Raw genomic sequence first — 12,141 nt, forward strand, 5'->3', positions numbered from 1 at the left:
GCGCTGATCCGGCGGGATGAGGCCTGTGGTCCTACTCCCGCCCTTCATTTTAGTTTTCACATGTGTGCTGTTTGTACTGTTCCCTCCCAGTGTACAGCCTGCGTGTGTAGTGTTTTTTGTGCAAGCATGTGTCTGTGGAGCTTGGCGCTTCTTTGCATGAAATTGGTTTTAATCAAATGTTTGGTAAATTATTTGATTTCCCTAATCTTGTCGAGAATGCTGTTTCTAACAACTTAGGCTTTCTAACTGTGACTCTGTGGGTACTGCAGCATGTGTTGTCTGAGTCTACCAGGAGCTAAGCTTTGAATCTTCAGCTCTGTGCTCACCCTTATGCTCCTGCCAGGAACCAAAAGGAGTGCTTTAATCTGTTGTCTTTTTTATCTGTTGTCTTTTTGTGAGGGAATTGTTTCTAGGATCCCCTTCAATACTGACCTCTGCGAACGCTTAAGTCCTTTACATAAAACTTGGAAGTGTCAGCAGAAAACCATATCGTTTCCCATGTATTTTGTATCAATTTGAGATTACTTATACCTAACGTAAATGATATGTAAATATTTACATCATACTGCTTAGGGAATGTTTGACTAGAAAAAGCCACTTATACATATTCAGTAAAGAAATCCCACCCCCAATATTACATGAGTGATTGGCTGAATTCACAGAAACCTGCTATGGATATGGAAGCCTGGCTACACTTAGCTGTTTTTATTATGTCCTGTAAACTGTCTGTGAGTGGCCAGAGATTGTCTTTCCACAGAAAACATGAATCAAGTCCTGCTAGGTGCTCTAGGCACTAGCAAGATAAAACTGCCTTAGACCTCAGAGTTCTAGGATTCAGTGCTGAGGGTGGGCAGGGTAAACTCAGCTTGCTGGGTCCCAGAAAGGCTAGCTTGTAGTCACAGCTTCTCAGAAATTCATTATTTTTTCCTTCCCTTTTTCTTTCTGCTCTAGATGTATCAAGTCTGATGTATCAAGTCCCTGGCTTTGGGAAGGGGAACTTTACTATTGACTTTTCAAAGGTCTCATGTTCTGCTTCTTCCCTCGGGTAGATCTTGTGTATTAGATTCTGTGCTCTTTTCCTTATTAGGGCATTCAAAGCAAAGCAGACACTCATCTGACTCAGAGAAAAGGGCCCTTTGATGCTCGCAGGCAGCTCTAAGATGGGGAGAGTATGTATGTTCTGGGCTTGCTTTGTACTCGGTGATTATCTTCCCAGACTCTTTTTCTTAACTTTTTACACTGTAATTTGTTTAAATGCTTTTAAAGTGTGTTTAAGTGCAATTTATCTACCTGATTATGAGATTGACAGATAAACATGTTGGAGCTGGAAGTAACCATTCTGAGTGAGTTCCTACAGACCCAGAAAGACAAATGTCTTATTTGAGCATGTTAGCCTTGAATTTTCAGGTGTATGTGGTCCAGTTGGAATGTCCATAGAACCCAGGAAATCAGTAGGGGACCATGGGCACAGTTTAGTGGAGATAAGATACAGTACATGTATAAAGAACTAGAGAGGGATAATGTTACAGGAAGGGTTTAGTGGGAATAGAGATGAGGAGACAGAGTAGATCAGGCAACACAGAAGGGATAACTAACATTAAAGACATGTCTTTTAAAAATCACATGGTGGCCTACCACTGTGGAAGTTTCCTAAAACATATGCATGCACTATGTAAATATATAAATATCCACATTTAAATGGAGTTATCCTGTAATAATGCAATAATGCTCCTACTAGATATCACAGAACAATAAGTGAAAACTCCAGTTCCCCGAAATGGGGCACCACCTTTGTAATTGTTGATCAGTAAGGTACAAAAGATGCCTGAATATTGCAGGCTCTTGCCAGGGCTCTTGATTACCTCCCAGAATGGTACAGCAAGATCTTATTGCTTAAGAGACGGTACGCTTGAGTCATAAACATGGGGATATCAAGCTGGTACTGGGAGGAAGCTTCCTATCTGCTGGCTAGCTGTCACAGTGCAAGAAGGCGCTATACATAGAGGAGAGAAAGAATCACCAATCTCACCCATCTGTGAACACTGCAAGCTGCAAAAATGAAAGGCCTGGCAAGACACGTATTACTGGTGCAATAGGCACGAATGTCACAGGAGTATCTACCACTTTTGATTTGCTATAAGGCCCACTGCATAAGGTGAATCTCTACCTTGAGCCATCGTTGGGGTCCAAGAACATGTGGCTAAATAGGTCATAGGCTCTAGAGAGCAATCTAATGCTATTACTTTGCTAAATGGACATAATATTAAACTATGACTGCTAGTGATATCCATAGATTAATATATTTGTCAACTCTAATTGGGAAAGCTTTTTTTTTCTTTGTAGTAGATGGCAGTTAACACAGAGACCCACAACGGATTAAGGTAAGAGACCTTAATCAGAAGGTCTTAATTAAAAGACTGGAGTGTTCAACCCTGAACAAGTCTTCTATATCATACCCCCACCTCCCAAGGCTCAGCTATGAGGAAAGAGGATGGAGAAAGATTATAAGAGACATGGACAGGGGTAGATAACCATAACCACAAAGAAACAGTGTTTTCTGGAGACAGCTGAGAAGTTAGAAGTGTGATTCACAGCAGGCCACACAAAATTCCAGTCTGGAGAAGGGTGGGCATGAAGTCTCATCCATAGCTTAGGAGCTATTGGCAGTTGATAGTGATTGGGAGAGAGTTTTCTTTAAAGACGTGTCTCTTGATGGGTAGACCATCCTACAGTGAAGGCCATATATCCAAGAGTATATCTAACTATTTGATGGTTAAAAATAAGACACCAAGTTTGGGGATAGGGAAGGGGAATGGATCTGAGAGGAGTTGGAGAAGGGTGATTATGAGCAAAAACATTTTATGAAATTCTCAAGGAACTAGCAAACATGGAAAACAAACACAACTTTAAAAAAATTACTCCAAGCCGGGCGTGGTGGTGCACACCTTTAATCCCAGCACTCCGGAGGCAGAGGCAGGCAGATTTCTGAGTTCGAGGCCAGGCTGGTCTACAAAGTAAGTTCCAGGACAGCCAGAGCCATACAGAGAAACCTTGTCTCGAAAAACAAAAAAACCAAACCAAACAAACAAACAAAACCACAAAACAAACAAACAAACAAAAAAACCCCAAAAAACAAAGACAAAAACAAAAAAATTACTCCAACTGAGCTAATCAAATACACTAATAATCTCTTTCTGTTTCCCTACCCCTAAACTTCCCAGTACTATTAGTCTGTGATCTTGTTTCTCAGTCTGTGAGGAAGGGCTTAAAGAAGCTTTTAATTTGTTGTTGTTGTTGTTTCTAAAGAAACTCTTGCTATGTAGAGCAGGCTGGCCCTGAACTCTCCAGCCTTTTGTTTGTGCCTATCAAGTGTCCAGTTATGACATGTACCATCACATCCAGTTAAAAGAAGTTTCAAGAAAACAAATTCTATTTCTATTGTAGGCACGAGTTACAAATTATATTTCTATTGTAATTCATAGTTAAATGATCAGTAAACTATGTAAACTATGTAAACTATGTAATCAAGACTCGGAAATTATAATTAATAAGCAGAGGACTCCAGCTAAATGGCAAAAATCACATCAAAAGGGGGAAAATGCTACCATTGTGATTTATGCAAGCATCATATTGCTGAAACGACTGGTGGGAAAGAAAGCACCCACTCTCCTGGCTGAGTGTTTTGTATGACGGCAAATGTAAGCACACTGTATTCTAAAGTATTTGGGTGATTGAATATTTTTATTTCTCATATGGCTTCTTGGTAGAATGTAGAAACACCTGAGGCAAGTCAACAGATAGAGGCAAACACCCAGAGCAGTCCTTTGGAGAATGTAGACCTGTGCAAGTCAACAGGTACTGCACAGTCAAAGCCTTCCATTACCCAATAGAACTGGGGCTTACAAAACGCTACACTTCAAGGTTCTAAAAGGCCTGTAGGTTGAGAAAGATAAAAATATCGATTTGACTTACTCCTGTGGGTTTTGGGAATGCATTTTTTTTTTTTACAAATATTAGAGTTACCGTTTAGTTCTGCAAGAGCTTTTGAGTATGCGCTTTATTTCACAAAATTTTTTAAGTGTGTATGAGTGTTTTATATATGTGTATACACTAGTTGTGTGCTATGCCCTGGAACTGAGTTAAGATGACTGTGAGCTACCATGTGTGCGTTGGGAACTGAATTTGGAATCCTCTACAAAACCATCAAGTGTTCTTGATTGTCTGAGCTATCTCCCCAGAGCATGCTCCACCCTCTTTTAAGGTAGCGTCTTGATGTACTTCCTAGACTGGCACTGAACTTGACATACAGCCCAAGTTGGTTTCAAATTCCCATGCCTCCTATTGGGATTACCAGTATATGCTACTATATACTATCATGTTTAGCACAGCCAACTAATTTCTCTTTCTAAATAAAAATGACAGTAACACATACTGAAGAGAGGACAGTCTTTAAAAATTGGCATAGGGAAAACTGTAAGTAAACATGTATAAGAATGAGAGGACTTACCTAATAGTAAACATTAAGTGAAAATACTTTAAAGACTTATATGTAGACCAAATAGACTAGAAACCGTAAAAGTATTAGCATAAGGCATGAGGACAAGATTGATAGAAATGTTTACTAATTTCTTGGCTATGTCCCCAAGGGTATAGGAATAAAAGTGAAATAGGCAAAGGAGATGGAGTCAAAATAAAAACAAAGAGCACTGTGCAAAGAAAACGACAAAATGAAGAGACAACAGAGGGATGGGGGGCACATACTTGCAAACCACACCTATGGTTCCCAGGTGCAATTGTTAGGTGATAATAGTGAAGAATCAGGCAGATATTGTTTACTGGTACTGTTGAAGTTCAGCTCTTTGTGTGATGGGTGTGCATGCCCTTTCTAGATGCGATTGCTAGGCTTCTTGTTCACTGAGCTCTGGTTACTTTGAGACCTGCAATATGCGCCCTTTTCAATTAGGAAAATGAGATGCTGCCCAGATGAGCTGGTAACTTTTTATTTTTCTAATTATAGAAATAAATGACCGTGAGGAGTTGCTACTAGAAAGAAACAAGATTTCTTGGGTCCTGGATGCCTCGGGCTGAATTACTGATTTTGTTCACCGTGGTAACTCTCAGTATCTTAGAGCTCCTTAAGATGGAAGCTGCTTTGGTGGGGAGGACAGAAAGCAATTTCATTGACTTTCATTTTCTAAGCTATATACCTTAGCATGAATGCCTATTTTTCTATTATAATAAAAGAATTTTATTTTGAGGCTTTGTCAAAAGGGAACTCCTAGTAATTACTCTGGAATATTTCCTTGGTGAATGGAAAATGGAGGATAGTCATGTAGCAGCCCTGTCTGCATGTCAGCATCTTCACCTAGTGCAATCAAAGTGTAATAGATATCAAGTGGGAAAATAGGCATACAAAGCAAGCTTGCAAAGTGTACGTGGAGGTGGTGGGGAGGACAGAGTGGTTCCGTTCGCCTTGTAAAGTACAGAAGAAGGACCTGAAGAGGGAAAACAAACCCCTAAGGGGTGATTTTATGTACGAATCACAAGCCTTTAAGCACTAGCCTGAGAAGCAGCTGCCTTCTCCTCAGCTAGCAGCGTCCCTGAGTTTCTGTGCACCCGGAGCCAAGAAACAATCTATTGAAATCTCATGCCCGACCTGCAAAGTGCCACACAGTTCAGGAAGATCTCTGTAATCATTGTCATCTCTACTTTGTTTCCTTGTCAGCTGACTGGTTGAAATCTTGGTTCTGTCCTTGGCTTCTGCACTAAGTTTCCAGGAACTCTAATGGTTTCCCAGACATTAGCTCCAGTGGTCCCTTGTCAGCCACGGCCTTAGCCACCATTCTTGATGATACATGCCACTGCTGGCCATTCACCTTCAACATCTGGGTCACTGTTCTCCCTCACCCTTGTCAAACACCCTGTCTTCTCAGTGTCCCCTGCTACTGCAATATCTTACGTCCATGTTGTTTTCTGTTTGGATCAGTCTACAACCACTTATGGGCTCCACCATCACTAGGGCTACACAGGGAGAATCCATTTAGCACTGTACTGCCAAGGTAGTTTTTCCTAAAGAAATAATTCTCTGAGTAAAGCATTAAAATACTTCCCATTTGCTTACAAGATCCAGTTCAGATTTTATAGCCCGTCACATCCTCTGTCTACCATGTCAGCCTCACTGCTGGGCCTCTTTTTATGCCCTACACCACAGTAAATGGATGCACTTCATAGACTACGCTCTTTTATCTTCTGTGTCTTTATTCCCTAGCTCTGCCATGAAGTGTTCTTGCTTTCCCTTTCCTGATCACTCAATAACCTTTCAAGGTTAAGTTTATGCCATTTGGTTTATGAAGCCTCCCTGAGCACTCCATGCACCAACATAAAGGACCTTTCCCATGTTTGTACACCACAGTGCCATTTAAACACTTCTAAGACCCACAGCACTTTGCCATTTGTTAATTTGCTTTTGTTTTTCCTTTAAGACTCTAAGCTGGTCAAGAATAAGGTCTGTGTATTAGTTATTTCTGTATCCTCATTGCTCTGGCATGTAACTTTCATTAAACACCCTTTCTTCTCTTAGTGGTTTTTAGACTATTTGGGCAGTTATAAATTGTTACCATAGTAGAATTTTATTTCTTTATTATTTGAGGGACTCAGAATTAAACCTCTGGCTTAGTGCATGCCAGGAAAGTGCTTTACTTTGGCACTACCTAGTTTGTCTTTTGAAATGGTGCCTCACCATGTTGCCTAGGTTGGTGTCTAACGTCTGACTCTCCCACCTGAGCCTCCTGCATAGTTGGGATTGCAGGCACATGCTTCTCATATTACTTTTATTTTTATTAACCCGAGAAAAACATATTCCTTCCAAGTGGAATATGGTTCCTAATCGTTCCATATTTCTGAACCCATGGTAACTCATAATGCACTTTCAGCCTTTGAGAAGGTGAATCTTTTAAGGCTTTTTATATCCACAGAGTTGTAAAACATACATTCTTCTGTACCTAGTTTCTTTTGCTTAGCATAATATTTTCAAGGCTTAGCCATATTGTGCTCTATTTTTCTGAGTAATATTTCATTGTACAGGTACAACATGCTTTGGTGATGGACATTTGGGTTTGTCTTGCTGCAGGAGCCTGGCACAGCTGGTTATGCTGTACCTACAATCTGAAGCAGAAAGGGGTGGGCACACACTACTCAGCTCCACTTCACCATATTTTATATAGCCTAGAATCCCAATCAGATAATGGCTCCCACCTCGATTAGTGTAGTTAAGATAATTTCTCCAATACACACCTGTCTCCTACAGGATTCGAAATTCTGTAAAGTTACAATCAACACAAGTACAACTCCCCTCCTTGTCGTCTGGAAGATTTGCTTCTGAGGATCAGCAGAGTCCCCCTAGCTGGCTTTTCAGTCCAAGCCTTCTTCTCCTTTATGATAAATTTGTGTCATTGCCAGTTGGAGCCTTTTCAGTGTGGGGTCATGCCCTCAAGACACCTTTCCTGTTATGACGGTGCAGTCTATATCGGTTGCTGAATGACAGAAAGATTGGCCACATGTGTTGAGCTTTATGCCTGGATCAGACATACGGGTCTGAGCAGATGTGGCATGAGTCTGAATTCCGGCAGAATTTTGATTGATGGCTCCAGGAGAACTGCTAGTGACACATCTTATCAGGTGTGCACCAAGGAAAACAGCTCCATTTTCTACAGTAGCCCTTTTTAATGGGTGTAATGGAGTTTCTAATTACGGTTTCACTTTTCATTTCCTTAATGACCTTAATGCAAAATATCTTTCCGGTGTGTGAGTGGCCACCTGTACATCTTGTTTGTAAAAATCTCCAATAAATTCCTTCAGCTATTTAAAAAGTGGGTCATTGGGTGCTGTGTAAGGTATCTTTATATATTCTGAGTATATATAAACTTTTATTTTCTTTTTAAGAAAGATTTACTTACATATTTTATGCATGTGAGTGCTCTATTTGCATGGATGACTATATGATAGAAGGAATTGGGCAGAAGAGGGCATCGGATCTCATTACAGATGGCTGGGAGCCACCATGTGGTTGCTGGGAATTGAACTTAGGACTCTTGGAATGGCAGCCAGCACTCTTAATGACTGAGCCATCTCTCTAGCCCGTGAGTACTAAACTCCTACTGGGTGTGAATTGTCATTTTTTTTTCTCCAGTTCTCTGATGGCCTCTTTTGAAACAGAATCATTAATTGACATCCAGCGGACTCTTTTTCTCTTCTTGCTTATGCTCTTGGTGGAAAATCTAAGCCCGTGATTACCTCATCTGGGGGCAGAATGATTTGCTTCACTTTTTTAGAGTTTTAAAGTTTCAGCTTCTGTTTATGTCTTTTATCCAATTGGAATTAATTTATGTATATGGTATGAGGTAGGGTCTAAATTCCTCCTTCTGTCCATAACAAGAACTTTTAATACAGAGGCAAGAGTGTGCATTCTCCACTTATTCCTGATTTCGGGGAAAGATGTAACCTTTTCATTGTTTATTGTGTTAACTGTGGATGACCTTTCAGGATGCTAGACTTTTTCATTGGCTTCATGGAAATTCACTTTAGTTTATTGAGTGTTTGTAATTGCAAATGTGTTGTATTTTGTCAGGTGCTTTTTCTGCATTAATAGGGGTGGTCATATGTTTTTTTATTTTATTCTATTATATGGTGTATAACATTAATTAATTTTCAGAGAGTAAACTAAGCTTAAACTTCTGGGTCAAATCCAAATGAATGTTCTTTGTATTGAATCTTATGACTAAATTTTTTGCATATTCCATAAAATGACTCTGAGAAATGAACAAGGAAACAAGGCAAAATAACTTCCCTTTTAAGATAGTGACCTTGGAGGTAACATTGAAGCTTCAGAAATAAAATTGTGATTGTATCGACTATTTACAAGGATAAAAGTTTGTAGAACTTTTCTACCCTTTGATCCCATAGTCGTCCTTTAAAGTTGTTGATTTGACTTAACTGTCTGGCCTAAATAGCTCTACTTTATAAAGATTATAGCTTCCTTATAGATCTCTCTCTCTCTCTCTCTCCTCTCTCCTGTCTCCCCTCTTCTCTCTTTTATATATATTTTATATGTATATATATATATATATATACATATATATATATATATATTATACACACACACACACACACCTCCAATCAGTATTGTCTTAAATAAGTTCTTGTTTAAAATTATTGTTAATTGGGAAGTTAGTGAGGTTCCTTCTGATTTTCTAACTGGCGTAAAGTCTTGGCGCTGTTAGTGAGAAGAGAGGAGACATTTATAGAGAATTGTAAGGACAGATACACTTACTTTTAGTTGTGACCTCGATAATGATCAGTATCTCTACTAACAAAGCCAAGGGATTCATCTCCTAAGCAGCTCCTTTTTACTTTAACACAGGCAGAATTAGGTGGCTGGCCCACAAGCTTCCTCTTCTCAGGTCTGTGGGAGTCAGGACTCAGTTGCTAAGCAACCACTTCCTTACTCTTGGGCCAATGGGCTTCTTGGAAGTTCCTTTGAAGTTGGAATGAAGCTGGCTGAGTGTTTGGAAAGAGCAGGCTATGAGAAGGGAGCCTATTTAGTCTGCCATTCTTGTGGTTGGAGATGAAGGCTAAACTTAAAACAAGTAGAGGTGACTTCCTAATACAGAAGGAGATACCATAAGCCTAGTATGTATGTTTTTATACTAAGTTCAACTGTTCAGGATCATTGGAGAGTCTTCCTTTGTGTTACCTCTAGAGACACATATTATCCTTTTAAAAAAAGATTTATTTTATGCATATGAGCACACTTTTGCTCTCTTCAGACACACCAGAAGAGGGCATCTCATTACATATAGTAGTGAGTCACCATGTGATTGCTGGGAATTGAACTCAGGACCTCTGGAAGTCAGTGCTCTTAATCACTGAGCTATCTCTCTGCCCCCTTTAAATATACTATATGAAGATGCTTGAGGCTGGATAACGTTATAGAAAAGAGGTTTAGTTCAGTTCACAGTCTAGGATGTGCAAAAGTGTAGGAGCCACATCCTGTTAGCAAAGCCCAGACGTGGTTATAGGGTATCACACAGCAGCAAAGGCAGGGAGTATACCCTGTACAAGTGCATTTCTTCTAGGATCTTCCCTTTCTGGGTCACATTTCTTTATTTAATTTGTAGGAGGTGGATATACACATGCCATGCGCATATGTGGTAGTCAGAGAACAATTTGAGTCAGTTTTCTCCTTCCACCTTGAGAGTCCTGAGGGCATTTACCTCAGGTTGTTGGGTGTGGTAGCCAGGCCCGTTGCCTGCTGAGCCACCTTGCTGGCCTGCTCTTCCCCTTCTTATAAAGCCACCACATTCAACCATGGGGTCTCTACACTGCTGACTATATATAATTCTAACCATCTCCAAAACATTATTGTAAGATCAAGTTATTGACCTTCTCCAGTATCTCATAATGGAGGTTAAATCTTAGCATGTGGAGCCTTGCAAAGGACACACAGGCATATCCATATCACAGCAAGGAGTAATTAAGTACTAACAGCATTCCTAAGATTAAGGCATCCCTAGGCTATGGCCGATAAGACGACTATGGGACAAATCTGTTTTGTTCCAAAATGAGTGTTCAAGGAAAAGACTGGAAATATTAAGAATATCTAAAAGGTAGAACAGGTTGAGAAATTTTATCTAAAGTATACACAACTTTTACATTGAGTGCAAGTAATTATTTCAGAAAGACTATTGTCATGGATTTTTAGATTACTCCCTTTGTTAGTTTTCCATTGCTATAGTAACAAATCACCATAAATTTAGAGGGTTAAAATGATATAAATTTATTCTCTTTCAGTTCCTGGGGACAGAAATCTGAAATAACAATTAGACAGTTAAAGCCAAGCGCCTCTTTTGGAGGCACTAGGAAGAACACACTTCTCTCCCTCTCTCTTTTGTTTATTCTTTTTTGTTGTTGTGCTGATACTTGAACTCATGGTCTTTGGAATGCCAGGCAAAGGCTCTGCTGCTAAGCCAGAACATAGCCTAGAATAAAGCTGTTTATCTTATTTATATGTATAGGTATTTATTTGCATGCATTTATCTATATCACATATATGCCACTGAATGTCAGAGGTCATCAGATCCCTAGTATTGGAGATAGGTGTGGCTGTTGATAACTAAACACAGGTTCTTTGTGATAGCACTAAGTATTCTTAACTACTGAGACATCTCCCAGCCCCCAGAATACATTCTTTAATGTTCAATTTTTCAGTTTATGGCGGCTGCTAGTATTCAGTAACTTGTGACTACATTCCTTCAATCTCTGTTCAGTAGTCACTTCTTTTTCTTTTGTACAGTCACACACTCTTTCAAGATGGAGATAGAGTGTGAGAAATTTCTCATTGTGCAAATATTACAGAATGTACTTCATTACCATACATAGTATGGGGTAATCACACACACTGACCTCCCGATGCAGTCCACAGACAGTGTGAACGTAAGATGTACGTATGGCATACTTTCAACAGAAAACGTCATTTTTTTTTTTTTTTCGAGACAGGGTTTCTCTGTGTAGCCCTGGCTGTCCTGGCACTCACTTTGTAGACCAGGCTGGCCTCGAACTCAGAAATCCGCCTGCCTCTGCCTCCCCAGTGCTGGGATTAAAGGCGTGCGCCACCACGCCCGGCTTGAAAACGTCATTTTTATAAGTAGAGAAATATACTATAAAAATGATCAGATTTATAGAAAGACAAAAGTTATAGAAAAGTCAATGAATTAACCAGTAACAGTCACTTAGTAATACAGTCAGGTCATATGTAATGTATACGATTGCATGTGCTGTCCTTCTATACAACAATATGTTTGCCCCAGCATCAATATAGACAGATGGGGGATGCATTGTGATATGAGGTTACAATGGCTCTGATGTCGCTAGACAATTAGAACTCTATAGCTCTTTTATAATTTTATGGCAATACCATCATATATGTGGTTCATTGTTAGAAACATGTTATTTACTGCCTGACTGTAGTTTAATCTGTCTCTCTTCTGTAATCACAAATGAAAAAATGATAAACTATGAAGGCACTTCATATGAAGTTAAAGGAGCACCGATGACACAGATAGAGAAACTGGGAGTAGAGATCAA

The 12,141-nt window shown here is 39.7% G+C and overlaps 1 protein-coding gene across 3 annotated transcripts in view; it reads right to left on the minus strand.

The window, feature by feature from the left end:
* Window positions 1–9,461, minus strand: part of Sel1l2 (SEL1L2 adaptor subunit of ERAD E3 ligase) — a 154,923-nt gene extending 145,462 nt beyond the window's left edge. For all 3 annotated transcript variants that reach the window (XM_021150051.1, XM_021150056.1, XM_021150042.1), the window contains exon 1: window positions 9,329–9,461. In XM_021150051.1, coding sequence (XP_021005710.1) covers window positions 9,329–9,386 — 58 coding nt within the window. In that variant the 5' untranslated portion in view covers window positions 9,387–9,461. The remainder of the gene's footprint in view (window positions 1–9,328) is intronic.
* Between the last annotated feature and the right edge of the window lie 2,680 nt (window positions 9,462–12,141).

This window comes from Mus caroli, chromosome 2, assembly GCF_900094665.2.
Source record: "Mus caroli chromosome 2, CAROLI_EIJ_v1.1, whole genome shotgun sequence".
NCBI lineage: Eukaryota > Metazoa > Chordata > Mammalia > Rodentia > Muridae > Mus > Mus caroli.